The sequence below is a fragment of the Microcaecilia unicolor genome, chromosome 3 (assembly GCF_901765095.1).
Source record: "Microcaecilia unicolor chromosome 3, aMicUni1.1, whole genome shotgun sequence".
NCBI lineage: Eukaryota > Metazoa > Chordata > Amphibia > Gymnophiona > Siphonopidae > Microcaecilia > Microcaecilia unicolor.
Genome location: NC_044033.1, coordinates 472375969 through 472399002, shown reverse-complemented (window position 1 = coordinate 472399002; position 23034 = coordinate 472375969). Strand labels below are relative to the sequence as shown.

General features: G+C 41.1%; 1 protein-coding gene across 1 annotated transcript in view; it reads right to left on the bottom strand.

The window, feature by feature from the left end:
• ADGRB3 (adhesion G protein-coupled receptor B3) overlaps positions 1-23034 on the bottom strand; it is a 1672438-nt gene that overhangs the window by 866216 nt on the left and 783188 nt on the right. The window contains exon 10 of the mRNA XM_030199002.1: positions 3623-3691. Coding sequence (XP_030054862.1) covers positions 3623-3691 — 69 coding nt within the window. The remainder of the gene's footprint in view (positions 1-3622; positions 3692-23034) is intronic.

Below are 23034 nucleotides of genomic sequence, written 5' to 3'. Positions count from 1 at the left end.
AGGCCATGGAGGAAACACTATCGAAGAATGTTCTCCAACTAAGGAAGCAGTTGAACAACCAGCCCTTCCATATCGCCCTCTCTCCGATGACAGAAGAAAGAAGGCATCTGGTAGTCCAGCCGGGATGCCATCAGAACTACCTCTGGAGCCCTCTACCTGAGGCCATACTGGAGAAGCATGGTGCAGAATAACCATTCTGCTGAGACCAGAAGACAGCAGAAAAAGAGAACTCACTGTAGCAAAGGCCTGCAAAGTGGGTTACGGAGAAACGGATCACAAGTTCCTCTGTCCACTCCAAGGGAGGTGACATGCCCTGATCGCCAAGGTCCAACTCCGAGTCCCACTCTGTCAAAGAAGCAGCCACCGCCATCATCTTCTTCGATGGCACAAGCACCATCTGGTCCACAATGTGTCCTGATAGGCTAGAAGACAAACAGCACCAAAAGCAGGTCCAGGCAGGAGATCGGCCACACCATCCCTTATGCCATCTACCGCCCCGGAGGTGGAAGAAGGATGAAAAGGGCTCTCCAGTCTGAGAGACTCACATCCATGACCACCAGCATAAACTGCGGAGGCACCAAGGCATTCCTTCCAGAGGGAGGAATTGCAGAGTCACCAGTTCATGCATAGCCGTGCCACGGAAGACACCGCTGACACTCCTGGGACACAGGAGACCACCTGCCGAGAAGCAAGAGCTGTAGATGTCGCATATGAGCACAGCCCATGGCACTACCTCCAAAGTGGCCACCATAGAGCCCAAGACATGAATGTATTGCCAAGCCTGAGCAGACTGTGCACCCGAGTCTGAGGCTAGATCCTCCAGCCCTCGGTCAAGAAAAAAAATCATACCAGAGCTGTCTGGGATGGGACGAGGTGGCTCATTTGAAGGGTGACTACCCAGCCCATGGATTCTGAGAAGACCCAGGAAGATTGACTTTCGGATCTCATCTAGAGCAGGGTGCACTCTGAAGCTGTCCTTGCGGAGAATGCCGCAAAACTCCCAAACCTAAGAAAAGGTGACTGGGAAAAGGTGAATGAAGCCATAGCCATGCCGAAAGGCAGAGCCTGGAACTGAACATGAGGGCCCAGAATGTCCAAACAGAGAATCCACAGATGAGGGGGGCAAAAAGGAAAGAGTAGAAACGCTTTCTAGAGGAGAAGTGCAGGGAAGAATGCTAAACTGAAGTAGCTCTGAATATAGCTAGCTGTCCAATACAAAGAAAAAGTGCAAAAGTGCAATAAAACCCTTAGAGACACTGCAACATACAAATAGCTAGAGGTGCTGCTGATACAGTGGAAGCTGGAGCTGATATACAATTGTTTGACTAGAAGAGCAAAGCTGCTGTGGGAAACCAATACAGCTAACCTTGGCACTATAGCATAGTGTTAGATGTCCCAGCTATGCAAAGAACAGCTTGTCATGGCAAGCAATATGGGAGAGTGAAGAAAATATGCCCCATATGAAAAGGAGCTGAGGGCCATAGCTTCTAATATGAGAGCTTCAGGTTGAAAACCAGCCACCTTCCAGAAAAAAAACTATGTAATGAAACGACTGCACCTGGAGATAATGCCCCCATGACAGCACTAAAGTTCCATAATTATCATGGAGACCAGAGCACTAGCCCCAGAAAATAACAATATGTAACATTCTCCACAGAAACCTGGAGCCGACCGCACTAAGCCTAGAAACTTCCTTGTAAAGGTGCAGAAAAAAAAAAAAAAAAAAGAAAACCTATAGCACCTGGTATTCCCAGGCAATCTCCCATCCAAGCAGAAACCAGCCAGGCCCAACCCTGCTGAACTTCCAAGATCAGCAATCAGGCACACTCAGGGTGGTGTGCTCATAGGCAATACCTGTACTGCCAGTATAAAAAGAGTTCCACAAAGGAAGTGAGGGAAAGTTTAAGCAACTGCCCTCAGAGAAAAAACTGAGGAGACAGAAAAGTCTGTAAATAAAAATACTAAATAGGCCCTTTCAGAGGCCCAATACACAAGAAGCCCTGCTCTGATGCTGTTCACTGTTTCCCACACCAGGAACAGCCTTTAGCCAATGCAGGAACTATAAGAAAATCTTAACTCACCACAGACAGTGAGGTCTATTGCCCTCAAAACACCCACTTAAGCAAGAATGGCTTTCCAGCTCAGGTGATTCTTGCTGCATCTGTTCAAAAAGAGACTGTCCTGAAAAGACTCCCTCCAAACAGAGGAAGACAGGGGAGCAATGGGCCCTACTGCTGAACTGGAGAGTAAACATCCCTTCTTCGGGGCAGGATCCATCAGTGGAGACTAAGACAGGGAACAAGCCAGAAAACTCCAAAGGCTGAACTAAAAAGGAACTATCAGTTCCCCTACCAGACTTCTGCAACAGACAGGCAAATGGAGCAGCAGAATGAACTTGGGGGGAAGGTCAGAAGCCCCCTGCCCCAGAAAAGCCTTCAGAGCAGCTGATGTGCATCCCGAAAAAAACAATGCACACTGCAGAAGGACCATCAGATTCCTTCTGGAAAACTTTGCCATCTAGAACCCATGTGCCCGAGATGGGCGTAAAAACTCCCCCGATCACAAAGCTATCGAGGGGGAACCAGAGAGGGGTCCCAATGACCACACATCCAACACGGCATCCAGCTGTCCCTCCTGGAACACTGGATCTAGTGCAGAGGGTAGCAAAGTCATTACTGTACCCGAAGAAACCCTCAAAAGGGGCAGTTTACAGACAAATGCTGAGGGGCTAAAGCCACATCAACCGGTGGACGAGGAGAAAAAGGAGGACAAAATCAGGGCACAAAACTATTCCCCCAAATCAGGAGAAGTTGGTACAAAGCCTGAAGGGGTACCCATAGCAGAGGCGATGCCACCAATGCATGCACTCAATGCACCAGAGCCAGAACAGAGCAAGAATCCCGCTCGGGGAAAGAATTCCGTGGTGCCTGCCTGTGCCTCTGTGCACCCGGCAACACCCGTCCCCACTGCCACCAACGCTTGCTCACAACATGAGCCTCCTATGGTGGCCTCCGCCGCCAATACCGCACGTCCCCCAAAGGCAGAAAAAAATGCACTTACCGGAGACACACAGCCAGACTACGGAACCTCCCAGGCAAGCCTGCCACCAAACTGGCTCAGTAGGTTACACACACAGCGACTTCAGAGATGCTGCCCCCAAGACTCCTCTTAGCAACCTGCTGTCCTGTTGCAGCTGCAGAGCCTGTGTCCCAATTGCTTTTTTCTTTCTTTTTTTTTTTTTTCCCAGTTGATAACAGCAGCAAACAGAGGTCTGTTGTGGACTAGAGGCTTTTTTTTTTTTTTAGGTCCCTGGTAAAAGCTTATCTGTTCACTCAGGTTTTCTCTGAGGGAGCCGGAACTCATGGGACTGGTAGGCTGCTTTGTGTGTAAGTTGTTTTTTTCCCCTCGTTCCTATCAGATTTGTTGTTCCTTCCCTGTTCTTCTTGTTAGAAATTCTAAACTGCTTTGATTTTATCTTGAAAGGCAGTATATAAAGTTTTTAATAAACATAAACTATTATTCTAACACTGTAGGATAGTTATCTTGTAAAGCAGAACATGTTTACCAAAACCCCATCTCGTTAACAAATTATTCTTTTTATGTAATTGTAGAGAGAATTTACCTGTTGTGCATCTTCCCATTTTTCCTTGTTGTCTTCATCTAGGAGGTTGCTAATGATTTGAAAGAAGTTCTGCAAATTAAAGTAAATAAGAAAAATGCAGAAGCTATTACAAGAGCATTGACTCTGACCTTCATCTTGCAATTACACAGATATTTGTAACACCGTGCTTCATTTTCACCCACTGTTATAATTAGCAAGGATACTTGAAATTCCAGCTAAGAGGACAAGTATCCAACTATATTACACAGGTACGTCCTGGAGATCTATGATAAAAAAAAGAGGAATACATCTTACACAATGAAGACAGCAGAGGTCATATCATCAGTATATAGAAAGCAGGTTTGACAGCAGGCAACTTAGAATGAAAGAGCTCATTATATGCTTGCTTTAATCTTTGCTCTGATCTGGATTTGATTTTTTGTTCGTTTCACAGATTTGGAGGCAGATGTTAGAAAAGAATTGTACAAATTGGAATTGAGGCATCCAGGTCAGGGCACCTCAAACACCGCTAATATTTTAGAACAAAATCTGCCAATGTTGTACAATAGATAGTGAAATATGTGCAACAGGAACTTCCATTTTAGAATTATAAATGTCTAAAATATAAGCAGCTCAAGATGGGTACAAAAATGTTTGTACATTTATGTTATGAAACAGCAACATAAACATCTATGTGCTGGAATATGAATATTGATCTTAGCCACTTTAGATACAAACATTTAGGGCCTCTTTTACTAAGCCACGCTAGCAATTTCCGTGCGGCAAATGTGACACAGCTCATTCAAATTGAATGGGCTACAGTGCATTTGCCACACTGGGAATCGCTCGCACAGTTTAGTAAAGAAAGTTCTTATTTTCCCAGTATCCCTTGTCAGTTTTGCTTTCAGGGGAAACATCAACCATTGGGGGATTAAGGGAATGACCTCCCCTAATCCCTCCAGTGGAGCACTGCTCAATAAGAACACTTTTCTGAATTCTAGACACCTTGGGTAGCAGGTGTAAACCCCATTTATGATCTTTCTGGACACACACATGCATTCCTCTTCAGAAATGGGTGGCATGTGTTTATTTTTTAGGCCCACCCTAGCCTTACCCAGACAGTGCCCCCTTGTTATATGCATATTTTAGAGTTTTAAACGTGTAGCCTAGCTTTGTAAAATCAGGATTTAGGGGCCCTTTCTACTAAGCTGTGCTAACAAATGGGCTTAATGCATCATAACACAAGACTTTTCTGCATGCTAACCCCCAAATTCTATATATGACACTTTTAAGTTGTGCACACTAATTTGGCCACATGGTCAAATTGCATGCACAACTTAATTGATTAACAAGCCAATCAGCTATGATCATTGGTACTTAACAACCATTTAGCAGCATTAATTGACTTTAATTAGAATTTATACACACAATTTTCTACGCATATTCCATAATGTGGTGCGCATATATTCTAATGCATGCAGTCAAAAAGGGGGCATGGAATGGGTGGGTTGTGAACATTTCAAAAAACTATGTGCACTATTATAGAATACACCGAATCTGTGCCTAACTTAAGCATACATATTTAGGCCTGGTTTTAGGTGGCCTAAATGGGTGTACCTAAATTTTAGGTGTAGTTTATAGAAGCACACTAACCACATGGCTTTTTGGTGCCAATTTTTAAGGTGCTATTTATAGAATTTGGCCCTAAGCCCATTTCTAGTATGGCTTGTAATATCAAATAGGCAGTGGGAAATGGACCAATGACTCCCATTTCCCTGGAGTCATTGGTCCATTTCCCACTGCCTATTTGATAGTCTTGTTCACATGGGAGTTTGTGTTCATCCACCTTGCTGGATTGCCTTCCTTTCTATCAAGTATGGCTTGTAAAACAGGCATTTTCCCATTTGATGAGTATCTGTCCTGTGCTAATGTCAGCATTAGATCACAGGAGGCACTAAGAACTTCCGCAATAAGTTGGTGTTATTCAATTAGTGCATGCTGTTGTCAGCATGCTAGCTAAATAGTGTTTCTATGTCTGTTCACTATGAAATATTTGTTGAAGAGGCAAATTTGGTTGGTTAAAAGGAAATATTCCTAAGATAGCCTGAGATTGAGACATGAATCATGTCAGATCTGGTCAACAACCAACTTGAGTTAAAACATCTTTAATATGAGTACTTTTTAAATATACAAGTTACTATAATATGAGTAATGTTTCGACTTTTGAAGTTTGCATATTTTGAGATTTTGATATTGTAAGGTTTTTAGAGTAAAATGAGCCCATTGGATCGATGAGGAGGTGGGTGCATAAATCTTGAAGGCTTGAAGTTGGTATCCCTTTATATGGCACCGCTGAGATCCAATGTGTTTACTATATAAACTGTTGGTGTGCTCTTACTGATTGGATGAACTGTTCTGTGTCCCCGACATGCCTCTTCCAAAAATTACAAAAAAAAACCCCCAAATACTGAGCACTTACCCTGGATTCTATATAGGGTATCCAAAATTGGGTGCCTAAATTTGGGTGCACAGATATGCCTGCAAATTAATTAGTTAACAAGCCATTAAGCAATTATTGTCATTAACTGGCACTAATTTGGACTAATGCACACATCTGCCTATTCACTAGTCTATAACAATGCATGCCCAAAGTATATCATGTGCAACTCAAAAGGGGGTGTGGTCATGGGAGGGGCATGAGCAGGGCAGGGTGTTCCAAAACTTTAAGCGAGTCTTATAGAATTCCTGGGTTCCATGTCCAACTTTCCCACCAGGATTTACACTAGAGTTCAGCAGATGTAAGTCCTCGCACCCATAGTTGAGTGTGGGAATCTGTGCTAAGTGCAATTCTATAAAGGGCACTTGGCGTAGAGTGCCCTTTATAAAATAGATGATTAGTGCAGTCTTTCTGGCACCTAACTTTGGGCACCATTTATTGAATCCAGTTCTCACTGCACGCAAATGGCAAAACTAATGCAGACTGCTTTAATGCATGTTGTTAGACCATTTTCCTGCATTAACCCCAGGATTCTATATATCGCACCTTAATTTCCACATGGAAATCAAAGTGTATTCTGTAACAATGCACATCACTTAATTGTTTAACTAGCTACTCAGTGCTGTTATTAGGATTTTAACAAGCAATTATCAGCACTAATTGGCATTAAGATTTATGCACACAGCTTGCTAGGCGTATTCTATAATATGATGCATGTAAATTCTAAGTTGCATAGTTGAAAAGGGAGCATGGCCATGGGCTGAGCATGGGTGTTTCTAAAATCTAAGTGTGTTGTTATGTAACACACCTGCTCTGTGCCTAATTTAGGCATCAGGATTTACATCAAGAAAAATGTGGTATAAATGGCCAAAACTAAGGGCCCTGCTTACTAAGCCACAGGGGCATAGCTACGGGTGGGCCTGGATGGGCCCAGGCCCACCCAATCTCGGCTCAGGCCCACCCAAACGACGACAACTGGAACAGCGACTTTTAGCTGAAGTCGCAGCGATGAACGGGCGGGCAGCGCTGCGGACCCGGTAGTAAAAGCAACAAGGAGACAGGTTCGACTCCGTCCTTCGCTTCCCTGCCCTCTGCGTCCCGCCTTCCTGTAACGTCATTTCCTTTCGGGCAGGCGGGACGCTGAGAGGGCAGGGAAGTGAAGGACCGAGTCGAACCTGCCTCCTTGTTGCTTTTACTACCGCCGCTTGCCCGCCCATTCGTCGCTGCAATTTCTGGAGTGGAATGGAAGTGAGCCAGCCTATCTCGTCCACTGTAAGTAAGGAAGTCATTTGAAATCATCGTTTCCACTCCCTCGCGCAGCCGTCGCCGTTCACTTGAATGGAGAAAGTGGAGAGAAGCAGACTGTTAGATTTAGAAGTAACTCAATCAATTAACAGTTGCTATTCAAAAAATTTTTTTAAATATACACCTGTTTTTGAAATATTCAACTTTTTTTGACTTTTTTAAACTTTTTAAAATATATGTAAAAAGGAGGAAAAAAGCCTCTGTATTCCCGTTTTCAGTACATAGTTGTGTCTGTTAACCGGGATGGAATCTTCATAGGCTAAAAAACCTCCTCTTATTTTTAATCAACAAAAACATATCATTGTGACGAACACTTATCTTTTTGTGCTGTCCTTGCCGTTGCAATTTAGCTTCACTCTAATATGCAGTTTAAGGGCTGGTTTGGAACACGTTGAGGGCAGATACTGAAACTCGAGGAAGGATAGGGACAGGGCTACAGATGGTAGACAGGATGCATAAGGACACAGGAGGATGGTGGACATGGTGAGAGAAAAACTATCAAATGGAAAGAAGACACTGCATAAAACAGAAGACACTGGGACCAAAGCGAATAGATCAGACAACAAAGGTAGAAAAAAGTATTTTATTCAGAGTTTATTAATTGGAATATGTCAGCTTTTGGAAATGTGCATCTGTGATATTTTGCATGTAAGTTTCAATTTTTCTGGTATTGCTGCATGCTGAGTCTGACTTCTTGAGTTAACTTTCCAGTTCAGTATTTTGCCTTCATATTTTTTTATTTCTAGTTCCATGTGTCATGTCTGTTGTGTCATGTGTTTTTCATGTGTGATCAAGGTGCAGTATTCTGCTAGTGTGTAGTATTTGCAGCCCTTTTTGTTTTGCTTTTTTTTTTTCACGAGGTAGTGTATTGGTGTTTTAGAGCCTAGTGTAATTACAGTTCTGCCTTTTCAAGCATAAGGTTGTAGCTCATCCTGTCCTTGGAATTAGTGCTTTTATGGTTTAGTAAGGATATGAGTGTGTTTTTGCACAAGTTTGTGTATAGCATTTTGCAGTGGAGAGATTGTGGGATAATGTAATTATATTTAAAATATCAATTTTTCCATTAAGTATGTATGTGGTTATACTGATGCAGGGCAGCTGTTGGGCAGACTACTTAATCCATCATCAAGTGAATTCTAAGGCATTATTTTGTAGGATCCCAAGAGACACTACTTATACTTATATAGGCAGTGCGTGCCCACCCATATTACCTCTGGGCCCACCCAAAATCTCAGGTCTGGCTACGCCACTGCTAAGCCACGCTAGAGACACGTTATCGTTTTTAGCACACACTAACCATTAGCGCACACTAACTGTGTAGGTGCCCACAATATTCCTATGGGTGCCTATAAAGTTAGTGCACACTAATTTTATGCATGTGCTAAAAATGCTAGTGCACCTTAGTAAATGCCCCTAAATTTGGTTCTATGGTTAGGCGCTCAGCCTAATTCTATATACCACACGGAAATTTAAGCCTATTCTATGAAATTTAGGTGTACTATATAATTTTTTTCCACACGGACTTTTCAGGTACCATATATAGAATCTAGGCCTACGTGCATGTTGGCACCTAACACAGCTTAGTAAAAGGGCCCCTTCGACTTTTATATAATATACATTCCAGATGCTGGTTCATAAATGTCTAAAATCCAAAAAATCTTCAAAAATAAGCACCGGGTTTAATGTTTTTTTATTAATGTATATTAAAACCTTTTCAAGCATGCTACTACTACTACTACTACTACTACTTAACATTTCTAGAGCGCTACTAGGGTTACGCAGCGCTGTACAATTTAACAAAGAGAGACAGTCCCTGCTCAAAGAGCTTACAATCTAATAGACAAGTGAACGGTCGGTCCGATAGGGGCAGTCAAATTGGGGCAGTCTGCTAATCAATAGAACATGTTAATTCACAGGTTATCACATGTTAAATCAATTTTTAGTGTGCATTGGGCACATTAACAAATTTAGGGCCCCTTTTACCAAGCTGTAGCAAAAGGGGGCCTTTGATGGCATTGGCGCACGATTTTATGTGTGCTGAGACACCCTTTTATTGCAGACAGTAAAAGGATAGTTTTTCTTTTCTGCAGGAAATGGCTATGCAGCAAGTAAAGCACTTGCTGCGTGGCCATTTTGGGGGGAGCCCTTACTGCCACCCACTGAGGTGCCGGTAAAGGCTCCCGTGCTAACCCAGTGGTAACCTTATGGCTGGGTACACCCCGGTGCTACAAAAATAAATATATTTTTGTAGCGATGGATATAACGGTGTGCTAGGGGTGGGAAATACTGCCATGCCTTAAGCTTACCGCCGCTTTGTAAAAGAGACCCTAAGGGCCTTGTTTACTAAGGTGCGTTAGCATTTTTAGCACATACTAAATGCTAGAGACACTCATATATTCCTATGGGTGTCTCTAGTGTTAGTGCATGCTAATTTTTAGTGTGCACTAAAAACACTAGTGTGGCTATAAAATACACACAAACAAATGGGCATTCCTAATTTTTGGTATTTTTAGCTTTCTGGGGGGGAGGTATAAAATATCGGTTTATATTTCCTGCCTTCTTGATCCCAGCCAATAGTTTGGGGCAAGAAATCAAAACTAAGACAGAGTTAGGACAGGCTTATTTTCACAGCTCAATGCAGGAAGGGTTCAGATTTAATCTTTCCTGTTACAGGGCAGAGATGGATGCAGCTTAGATAATATCTGTCACTCAGACCTCTAGCCACAACTCAACATAGTTCAAAACTTATCTAAAAACAAACAAACAAAACTCTTCTTCTTTCTTACAAAAGAGGTATATGGTGCATTTATTTATTCTGGAGTCGATATTCAGCCTTCGGCGGTGAGTGTTTTGCTCACCACCGTAGGCGTCATTCCCAGATATTCAAAGCCAGGACCTGCGCAGGCTTTGAGTTTGAATATCTGTTTATTTTTATGCTGTCTAACACATGGGTTACCACATAAAAATAGGACAGAATTTTATGTGGTCCCATTTATGAGGTAAATGTGGCCGATTACACCCAGATTCTATATAGCGAGCCTAGTGTTCTGCTCCAAAATTCAAATGTATTCTATAACAACTTTGTGTAACTTAATTAGCTTAACAAGCCAATCAGTGTTGTTAACAGCACTCACCAAGCAATAATGAAAACTAAATGACAATAATTAAAATTTACATATGCAAATCACTGTGTATTCTGTAATGCACAGTCCACACATATTCAGAACTGTCCGACAATATCTACTGTCATACCACTATCATGTTTTTCATTATCATGTTGCCCAAGATCCTTCTGTAATACTAAATATCTATTTTCTAATGTATTTCCACCATTCATACCTAGAATTACCATTGTGGCATTTCTGGGTTGTGCGTTCTACAAATTCCACTCTGATCTATAAAGTGTCCCATGCAGGATTAAGCTAAATATGCAATTGTTTACATAGGGAACGTATGTGTTTATTTCACAGGGGTTTCTCATCCTTCAGTAAATAAATGGCACTCATATTGCTTCCCTCTCATTATACCTGCTATTTTGAGTTAAAGATGTTTATTATGTGCACAACTTCTGTAGAATATGGTCACAACTTGCCTTCAGTGAAATACAGGTCAAGCAGGCTTATGGCTGCAGGATAGGCCTAAAATCATAAACAAGTCTCTGACTGATTTCACTCTATTGCTGCAAGCTGCAATAACTGTTGCAACAGACTACAAGGTTAGTGAAACTTGCCATTGTCTGCAAAAGAGCTCATTTGATGAAGAAATGCCAACTGGACATTGGCATAAGCAGAACTATGCGGTCATGGTATCTTGCAAGATAAATGAGTAACTAGCCAGATGCAAGGAAAAACAGAACTGTACAGGGGCTGAGTGAAACTATGGTGGTCAAAAACATCAGGTGGTCGAGAGTAAGACTCATTGTGGCAAAAAATGATATAGTGTAATCAAGATTACAGCTGATAAACAGCTGATTGCCAGTAATCCAGGACACAAGGGTATATAAACTATTGGCTTGGCCAATATGATGGAGAATTCAGGACCAGTAACATCTGTTTGATTCACTGTCTGACCACTCCCTATGAGAAAACGGTCTTGTTTGCTGTTATCTTTGATCTTGTAAGAAACTGTTTGGTGAGTAATGTATTAACTGATTTGCTTTAATAAACTTGAGAGCTGATTTCTCATAGTAACAGTATTTCTCTTGTTTGTTATCTCCTGACTTACTCAGAGTGGTGCATAACTCTGATGATTAAGGAGTCTAGATAAGCGAGGTAAATATATTTTAAGCAGCCTGGGATGGTGTTTAGTTCTCCCTAGATAAGTAGTGACGGATTCACTGCACTGGGAGGAATAAATACCACCCCAAATCAATTCACTTTCCATGATTAATAATAGAACAGGATATTGTCTCTAATTTCATAATGTGTTGCCTTTGCACCAGAAACATTTTGTGGATAGTGTGATCTTAGGTAAATGAAATTAGTAAAAGAATGCTGCTATAGGGCAGTTCAAAGACTGGGATAAGGTCCAAAGAAGGTATAAATAGAGAGATAAAGATCATGTGATATCTAAGTATTTATTAGAATGTAAAAACTATATGATAGATTCAGATTAAAATATATCCAGCTGATATTCAAATACTGATACTATCTGGTTAGCAGGTGCTGCTAGCTGGATAAGTGCCAACCAGTGGAATATTCAGTTGCACTAACCAGACAGTGATTTTATTTTTTATTATTATTTATTACTTTTCTATACCACTTTGATGGTATGACCCTAAGGGCCCTGTTTACTAAGCCATGCTAGCATTTTTAGCATGCGCTAAGCATTAGCACGTACTAATCAAGTAGATGCCTATAATATTCCCATGGTCGCCTACACAGTTAGTGAACACTAATTTTTAGCGCACCTTAGTAAACAGGGCCCTAAGTAAGTTATCAAATAAACCCAACCTTGATGAGTTAGAGGAACTGAAACTAAAGTCTGTGAACCTGGAAGATATAATAGAGTACTTCATGAAAGGCTCCTGAGAAAATTACAAAGTCATGGGATAAGAGGCAATGTCCAATTTTGGATTGAGAGCTGATTAAAAGAAAACAGAAGAGGGTTAAATGATCAATACTCTTGGTGTAGAAGAGTAAATAGTGAGGTTCCCTAGGGCTCTGTGGTTGAAGCACTGCTTTTCAATGTATTTATAAATGACTTGAAAATAGAGATAATGAGTGATGTTATCAAATTTGCTAATGACACAAAGTTATTCAAAGTTGTTAAATTTCAAGAGGACTGTTAGAAACTGCAAGAAGAACTTGCAAGAGTGGGAGACTGAGCAAACAAATGGCAGAAGAAGAATGAGAAATAATGCAAAGTGATGCATGTAGGGAAGAGCAACCCAAACTCTAACTACATGATTCAGGAGTCCAGATTAGGAGATACCACCCAGGAAAAGGATCTGGGTGTCATCATTGACGATATGTTGAAATTCTCTACTCAGTATGCAGTGGCAATGAAAAAAAATCAAATAGAATGTTAGGAATCATTAGGAAAGGAATGGAGAATAAAATAGAGAATATCATAACGACTCTATCACTCCATAGTGTTACTGCACTTCAAATATGATCAAAATGATTGGTGGGATTGAATGACTTTCCTGTGAGGAACAGCTAAAAAAGATTAGGGCTCTTCATCTTAGGAAAGAGATGACTGAGGGAAGAAATAATAGTGGTCTATAAAACCATGAGTAGAGTAGATTGGGATGATAAGAATCATTTGTTTAATCTTTTCAAAAGTAGAAGGACTGGGGGGGGGGGGGGGGGCATGCAATGAAGTTAAAGGTAGTTCATTTAGAACAAATTGAGAAAATATTTCTTCACTCAATGTGTAATTAAGCTCTGGAATTCACTGCCAGAGAATGTAGTAAAAACGATTAGCATAGCAAGGTATAAAAAAGGTTTGGACATGTTCCTGGAACAAAAGTGTATAACTAAGGTGTACTTGGGGAAAATCCATTGCTTATTCCTTTAGCATGGAATCTATTTACCCTGGGATCTCCTGGATTGGCCACTGTTGAAAACAGAATATTGTGCTTGATGGATCATTGATCTGCCCCATTACAGTAATATTTATATTCTTATGTACTTATTTTTGGTTCTGCAATCCTCTGCTGAAGTTTCTGTTTGAAGTTGCAAACCTTTGCTGAGATGCTATATTGAAATGCCTCTCCCTGAGTTGGTCTTTGACGAAACTTGGAGCCAAGTTGGGGGAATTTGAATATTGAATTGAGTTGGGGGCATTTTATACTCTGCTGCTGTGTAGAGCCTTGGGGCCCTTTATTATCACTGGAATTATCATATGCAGCTACCTGAACTGTGTTTTGTTCCTGTTACATAAAAACCGTGTGGAAGCAGAGAAATGGACTGAAAGTTTTTATATGTATTATAAACAATTATAAAAAGAGCAAAGTATACAGTGGGGGAAATAAGTATTTGATCCCTTGCTGATTTTGTAAGTTTGCCCACTGACAAAGACATGAGCAGCCCATAATTGAAGGGTAGGTTATTGGTAACAGTGAGAGATAGCACATCACAAATTAAATCCGGAAAATCACATTGTGGAAAGTATATGAATTTATTTGCATTCTGCAGAGGGAAATAAGTATTTGATCCCCCACCAACCAGTAAGAGATCTGGCCCCTACAGACCAGGTAGATGCTCCAAATCAACTCGTTACCTGCATGACAGACAGCTGTCGGCAATGGTCACCTGTATGAAAGACACCTGTCCACAGACTCAGTGAATCAGTCAGACTCTAACCTCTACAAAATGGCCAAGAGCAAGGAGCTGTCTAAGGATGTCAGGGACAAGATCATACACCTGCACAAGGCTGGAATGGGCTACAAAACCATCAGTAAGACGCTGGGCGAGAAGGAGACAACTGTTGGTGCCATAGTAAGAAAATGGAAGAAGTACAAAATGACTGTCAATCGACAAAGATCTGGGGCTCCACGCAAAATCTCACCTCGTGGGGTATCCTTGATCATGAGGAAGGTTAGAAATCAGCCTACAACTACAAGGGGGGAACTTGTCAATGATCTCAAGGCAGCTGGGACCACTGTCACCACGAAAACCATTGGTAACACATTACGACATAACGGATTGCAATCCTGCAGTGCCCGCAAGGTCCCCCTGCTCCGGAAGGCACATGTGACGGCCCGTCTGAAGTTTGCCAGTGAACACCTGGATGATGCCGAGAGTGATTGGGAGAAGGTGCTGTGGTCAGATGAGACAAAAATTGAGCTCTTTGGCATGAACTCAACTCGCCGTGTTTGGAGGAAGAGAAATGCTGCCTATGACCCAAAGAACACCGTCCCCACTGTCAAGCATGGAGGTGGAAATGTTATGTTTTGGGGGTGTTTCTCTGCTAAGGGCACAGGACTACTTCACCGCATCAATGGGAGAATGGATGGGGCCATGTACCGTACAATTCTGAGTGACAACCTCCTTCCCTCCGCCAGGGCCTTAAAAATGGGTCGTGGCTGGGTCTTCCAGCACGACAATGACCCAAAACATACAGCCAAGGCAACAAAGGAGTGGCTCAGGAAGAAGCACATTAGGGTCATGGAGTGGCCTAGCCAGTCACCAGACCTTAATCCCATTGAAAACTTATGGAGGGAGCTGAAGCTGCGAGTTGCCAAGCGACAGCCCAGAACTCTTAATGATTTAGAGATGATCTGCAAAGAGGAGTGGACCAAAATTCCTCCTGACATGTGTGCAAACCTCATCATCAACTACAGAAGACGTCTGACCGCTGTGCTTGCCAACAAGGGTTTTGCCACCAAGTATTAGGTCTTGTTTGCCAGAGGGATTAAATACTTATTTCCCTCTGCAGAATGCAAATAAATTCATATACTTTCCACAATGTGATTTTCCGGATTTAATTTGTGATGTGCTATCTCTCACTGTTACCAATAACCTACCCTTCAATTATGGGCTGCTCATGTCTTTGTCAGTGGGCAAACTTACAAAATCAGCAAGGGATCAAATACTTATTTCCCCCACTGTATATGGTCGTATGGAACTATGAATATATATATAAGAGCTTTATTTACCACAGTTACCAAGCAAGTTTATTGCTCTCATTTTGCTCCGAGATTCTCAAGTTGTTCAAGTATTTGTTCTGTTATCGATGGTAGCATAAAGGTAGTATAGTATGAGTCCTTGCGCATAGAACTGGATTTATCTCTGCTATATTACTGTAGTTTGTTCTATTCCTTTTTAGTTGGTTTATTTGTAAAAGCATGCTTCAGAAATGCCAACATTTAACCTACAGTTTTCAGTGCAAATGAGTTTCTTTATCTTTCCAAGTCTTTATGGGTCATCTCCCAAGAAATGGAAAAGGATGCAGAAAAGATAGCATTGACTACTCATGAAGTTCAGGAATGCTTTTATAAGTTATGAAGGTTAATTAAAGGGCAAGTAAAATGTCAGTCTTATTACCAGTGGTCCCAAAGCTTTATAGCTGCAGGTCCTTTTGTTACTCATTAACAGAAATACTGGCAAGTAAACCAAATACAACCAGTACAACTGCAAGGATATAATGGAAATGACTTTATAACTTTGTGCATGTGTAGAAAGTACACGCATGCTTTTTCTAATACAGGCTGTAGCACATTTTCAAAGCAAACGTACTTCTGCATTGAAAATTAGCCCATATAACCCTAGATTCTATATAGTGTGCTTAGATTTAGGTGCCAAAATCAGTGCAGATTCTATAACACTTCACGTAACTTAGCTGGATTAGCAAGATAATGAACGCTGATATCAGCACTTAAACAATAATGAGCACTAATTGGCACTGATTAGAATTTAGGCGCACAACTTGCTAAACGTATTCTGTAATGTGTGCCAAACTTCTAACTTGTGGAGGCAAAAATGGCCGTGGTTATGGGTGAAGAAATGGGAGTTTCATGGGCATTCCAAAATTTAGACTACAGAATATGGCCCAGTGTACCTAAATCTACATTCTGAGATTTTTACCAGGTTTTCAATGGCATAAAAGCATGTGCGCAGATATTGGCACTGAAATATCAACTAAACATATTCTATAATCGGTGCCTAAATCTAAGTGCTGATTATACTACTACTACTACTATTTAGCATTTCTATAGCGCTACAAGGCATATGCAGCGCTGCACAAACATAGAATATACTTAGCAATTGTTTAGGTACCATATATAGAATCTCTTCCATAAGGGGCAATTCTATAACACAGGTACTAACATTTACGCACACATTGCACATGTAAATGTTTAGTATATTGGCATTTATGTGCTTATGTGTACACATATGAGTGTTAAAATGCCATAATTCTACCTAACTATTCTGCAGATACTTAATTTACATACTCCCCCTGTTTACAAAGCCGCATTAGCAGCTGCCGCATGGTATTGCAGACACAACCCATTCCAAGTGAATGGACTGTGTCAGCAGTACTGCACCGCCAGCCCCTAGCATAACTTTGTAAACAGGGGCCATTGTGTATATTTGCAAAGTAGGTGTACTCATGGGTAGAGCATAAGCAGGCCTCACAATAATGCATATTAATTATAGAATACTATAATTTATGTGTGTATATCTAGCATTTAGATGGTAACATTTTCCCCAGTTCTATGGAGGTGTGTTATTGAATTGTCCTGATGGGGGTACTTGTGTGCCCATATATAGATGCCCAGAGGTTGGCTGATTCTAACATAGTAACTTAGTAAATGTTGGTAGATAAAGACTTGCATAGTTCATCCAGTCTGCTCAACAAGGTGGCCAGAGTTAAATCTGGCACTCTGAACAAGTTCCACTTTTTCATTATTAAACATTGCTATACTTAATATTTGTCTCTCCCTTCCAATTTTGGGGCACAAACCATAGAACACTGCCTGGTATCAGTCCTACTTCTCAATACTGTAGTTGCCATCAAAGCCCACTCCAGCCTTGATCCTGATCTGTTTTTTCATTTACGGAACTTAGACTGTAGAAGTTTGCCCAGAATTGGTCTTACTTCCCAACCTCTGAGGCTGCTGTCAAAGCTCGCTCCAGTTATGAGATCATTTAAGTTTAGCTTTAATTGGATTACATGCTTTTTCTATATAGTGTTCCTCTGTGTTTCTCCCACACGTTCTTGACTTCCATCACCATTTTTTTCTTCACAACCTCATGGGGGAGGGCATTCCAGGTATCTACCACACTTTCTATGAAAAAATATTTCCTGACGTTGTTCCTAAGTCCCACCCTGCAACCTCACCTCATGACCTCTGTTTCTATCACTTCCCCATCTGTGACAAAGATTAGTTTGCTTATTAATACCTTTTAAATATTTAAATGTTTATATCATATTCCCCCTTTCCCTCCTTACCTTTAGAGTATGTGTTCTGCACCCTATTTGCATGGAGGCAGATGATAAGATATATAATAAGACTGCAAATCCCTGTAATCCTGTAGTTCCCTGTAATAGGATCTTTCAGAGCACACGACAGGTTCCCTGTATCTTATGGGACTCTTTCTATGACTTGCCTTGTTCTCTGTGCATGTTGGACTACTTTCTCCCTCCATTTTCTTTCTCTCTATCAGGTCTGTAAATCAATCTGCAGCATATCTCCTCTGTGAATTGATACTACTTATGCAGTATTTTGCTGTATAACCCTTCAAACTACTGTGAATCTATCAAGATCCCACCAGTGTAAAAGTATAAACAGCATTGTTATTCATCATATGACTGAAAATCTCCCAGCCTCTTTTGCTTGAGAAAGAGTTGGTGGAGAACAGACTCCCAGTTTGCAAGGCAACAACTCTTGTCCAGCACATCTGATTTGTAAGTTATTTTTCCTTGTTAGATTACTGAATCAAAGAAGATTTTAGTTCAAGTGTTCTGAGTCTTCTCATAGTGATGTTCTATACTTTGGTTTAAACTACATGCCAATCATCCAGTGAGAGGGAAGAACAGTTTACATATTGAGGTCTTCAAGTCTCATATATCTTTTGGCACAAGCCCCATATCACTTTTGTCACCCTTCTCTGAACCACCTCAAGTCTTTTGATGTCCATAATTTAGTTTAATTTAATTTAATTTAGTATTTATAGTCTGCTTAACTTGAAAAGGTCTAGGTGGAGTTCATACAATAGCGGTATGAAGATATTTTCAGTGTGAACAGATAAAACATCTCATTCATGGGAGTCATTAAATCATGTACCTCCACTGACCTGCTCCTTTTTTGGCGGCGGTCAGAGGCAATATTCAGAAGTACTGCCCGCTTTAGTGCTACTGAATATTGGGAAGTAGGTGGTGCCAAGTGATTTAAGCGGGCAGGAGCCTCTGCTATCCACTTAAATTGCTTTGAGTATTGGCCCCAATATGTCCCTAAAATACATATACATCATATAGACTCACTAAAAATACTTATGTACCTTAGTATAATATTGTATCTCCCATTGTTGTCCAGCTTTTGTTTTTGCTGGGGTTGACTTTTGAACTTGTATCTGGTTCTGTTTGCCACCCCCACATATTCTAAAAATTGAAAGTAGGTGCTTACTTTCTTTTAAGAAATACTGGGTAGATATGCGAACTGACATAAGTGCTTATGTTCTTGAGATAAGTGCATAGCTTACAGTATTCTATAAGTTATGTGTATAACTTTATGCATGCACCACTCAGAATCTGCCCATGTGTACAGCTGCCTGAAAAACTGCTATTGGAGATATGTGCATAGTTATCAAATAGTGCTTAGGCACATATCCAGCATATATAGAGGGGGAAAATTGAACGGGGTCGCCCATCTCTAAGGGCGCCCATCTCTACGGACGGCCCCGTAAAGCGGCGGGGCAACCCCTATAATCGAAACAAGATGGATGTCTATCTTTCCTTTCGATCTTATGGTCATGGACTCCCAAATCATGAAATTTAGGTCAACCTTAGAGATGGTCATCCTCGGTTTTTGGCGATAATGGAAAGTGAGGACGCCCATCTCAGAAACGACCAAATCCAAGCCATTTGGTCATGGGAGGAGCCAGCATTCGTAGTGCACTGGCCGCACTAACTGAATGAAAAAAGCCCTTCCTGATCTGGAAAGGAAATGGCATGCATGAAGGAAATTGCATGCAAATGAGCTGCTCGTAGCTCATTTGCACACGGGACGTCCAAAATGTGGATGTTTCTGTGAGAAGGACATCCATGCCTTTGCTATGCCTCCAACACCCTTTATATTTATTTATTTGGATTTTGGATCACAGGTAGCAGCAGTGGAATTTGAACTGGCCACCTCTAGATTGCAAGACCAGTGCTCTAACCACTAGGCCACTCCTCTGCTCCCTTGAAATGTGGCCGTCCCTGTGGGGGGCAGTTGAGGACGTCCAAAATGTTTGAAAGAAGGATGTCCATGCCTTCATTATGCCTCTGCTGACACACACATACCTCCCCCCCCAGGGACCTGCATACTGCCCCCCCCCCCCCACAGGGATGGCCACATTTCAAAGGAGTGGAGTGGAGGAGTGGCCTAGTGATTAGAGCACTGGTCTTGCAATCCCAAGGTGGTTGATTCAAATCCCACTGCTGCTACTTGTGATCCAAAATCCAAATAAATGAAGACAGTGTCAGAGGCATAGCAAAGGCATGGATGTCCTTCTCACAGAAACATCCACATTTTAGACATCCTCTCAACTGCCGTCACAGGGACGGAGGCATAGCAAAGGACATACTCTAAATAAAAAAGACAAAAGTTTTTGAAGTTGTTTTTTTCAGGGTGGGAGGTGGTTAGTGACCACTGGGGGAGTCAGGGGAGGTCATCCCCGATTCCCTCCGGTGGTCATCTGCTCAGTTCGGGAACCTTTTTGATGCTTGGTCGTGAAAAAAAATGGACCAAGTAAAGTCGTCCAAATGCTCGTGAGGGACCCCCTTCTTTTTTCCATTATCGGCCTAGGACGCCCATCTGTTAACCACGCCTCCGTCCCGCCTTCAGTACACTGCCAACACGCCCCCTTGAACTTTGGTCGTCCCCGCAATAGAAAGCAGTTGAGGACGCCCAAAATCGATTATGCTGATTTGGGCGACCTTAGGAGAAGGATGCCCATCTCCCAATTTGTGTCGGAAGATGGGTGCCCTTCTCCTTCGAACATAAGCAGGATGGTATGTCCATCAGCTGCTTTTCCACAGGTTCCACTATGTCTGCTTTGAACTTGTGATGATCAATAGCTGAAGGCCAATATGACTTATAAATTGTCTTAGATAAACAAAGAGCAGACACTGAAAGTCCAAACAGAAATGACGTGGCCATGTTTCGTCAAAAAGGCTGCATCAGGGGTAGTGATATAAAACAGCTAACCAGGGACAAGAAAGGCTTAGCCCTGATCGCACAACTGATCATCCAAGATGACTTCAGCAGTAATTTTCTCACAGAAAGTGGAGCAGGAGGTTTGAAGCTAAGCCTTTCTTGTCCCTGGTTAGCTGTTTTATATCACTACCCCTGATGCAGCCTTATTGGCGAAAAGTGGCCACGTCGGGTCTGTAAGAATAAAGATTCTGTTTGGACTTTCAGTGTCTGCTTTTTGCTTATCTTTTCTGCTGTTGCAAGACACTCAGCGCCTCTTTGCTGTTCAAGTCTTATAAATTGTCTGTACTGGCAATGTGGACTACTATTCAAGACTCAGCAGACATTGCCTTATATTGAGTCATCCAGGCATAAGTAAGGATATTTACATTTCTACCTTATAGAAAGGAAGCTTCGCTAGACTGTTTGGGATCATAAATGAGAGAAAATCCGTTTGTCAAGACTAGTTTTGTCAACAATTTACCATCTTTATAAGAATTCTGTAGCCCCAGTAATGTGATGGCTGTTAAGTTCATAGTGTATGCAGCTGGGAGTGATAGAATTGTTAAGATCTATTGATTCCAGCTAAGACTGGGCAGCAAATGGGCATTTCCTCTCTGAAAAGCACCAATTCTAATATCAGGAACTCAGTAGAAAACAGATGAATTGTATCTACAATAGTTATTCAAACAAAAGCACAGCCCTGCATTAAAAGTTGAATGCAGAATAGCAAACTGAATCCATCTGTCTTATATCTCCCTTATCCATTAGATGGTGCATGTGTTTCTTAAATGTAGATTCTACTGATTGCATACTGTTCAGCAAAGATACTAATTAAATGTCTTTGGATGCAGATAGATCCTCAACATTAAATATTAGTATATGAAATGCTGGTCTGATGGTACTTGATTTCATTATTTACCATTTGAATTTGGTGACAAATTGAAATTGGATTTAACTCATACCTTTCTCAGAAATACAAGGCAAGTTAAATTAAAGTATAGCAGCTACTTCCCTGTCCCAGGAGGGCTTTCAGTCTAGTTTTGTATATGAGGCAATGGAGAATTAAGTGATTTGCCTAAGATAACAGGGAGTAGTTGTGAATTTGAACCCTGGCTTCTCTTGATCTCAGCCCACTGTAGGCTATACCTCCACATGGAATAATCAAGTGAAAGCTTTATGAATATTTTAAATTGATAACTTTACTACTAAAATCATTCACGGAGTCGCACCAGCCTACATGTCAGACCTGATAGACTTACCACCCAGGAATGCAAAAAGATCATCCCGCACATTCCTTAATCTGAACTTCCCCAACTGCAAAGGTCTAAAATACAAACTAATGCATGCGTCAAACTTTACTTACTTGAGCACACAGTTATGGAACGTACTACTGAGCAACTTAAAAATGATTTACGAACTAACCAACTTCCGCAAATTACTAAAGACCCATCTCTTTAATAAGGCATACCACAAAGATCAACAAATGTGAACATACACCACTCCTCCACATATACTCAGAACTGTCCTATAATATCTGCTTGTTATATTACTATCATGTTTTGCCATTATCATGTAACCCAAGATTCTTCTGTAACACTAAATGTCTATTTTCTAATTTAATTCCACCATTCATGATGTATTGTAAGCCACATTGAGCCTGCAAAGAGGTGGGAAAATGTGGGATACAAATGCAACAAATAAATAAATAAAATACTTATCATTTCTATAGCACTACCAGATGTACGCAGCGCTATACATTTGAACATGAAGAGACAGTCCCTGTTGTTAAACTCCAACAGGCATATTGGTGTAGTAAAATGGCAATCTATCAGTTATGCACCCAGGAAAAGCATTCTGAATATTTATGTTTAGTGTAATTCTGTAATGAGTCTCAAAATTTGGATTGGTACAGCTAATGAAATGTGAGTCTTATCTTTGCATAGTTTTCGTGAGTGCTAAGAAAACTTATCTGAATCGAGGCACTGTGAGTCAAACGTGAGACATCACATAACAATTTTTTGACTCTTATTTTAGGAGCAATTCAAAATTTACATACAGAAATGCTGGATTTTTCACATGATATCAAATATATGTCGAAACCGAATTTTAGAATGCCTTGATTTACATATGTAAATCTGCAATATGTGCATATGTCAAACGGGGTTTGGATAAGACTAGGGTAGAACCAAAATACATATGTATGCCTGATTTCAGAAGGGAAATGCATATCTTTTATCACTGAGTTCAATATTGGCAATTACAGCTCCTCCTGGGTATGTATGT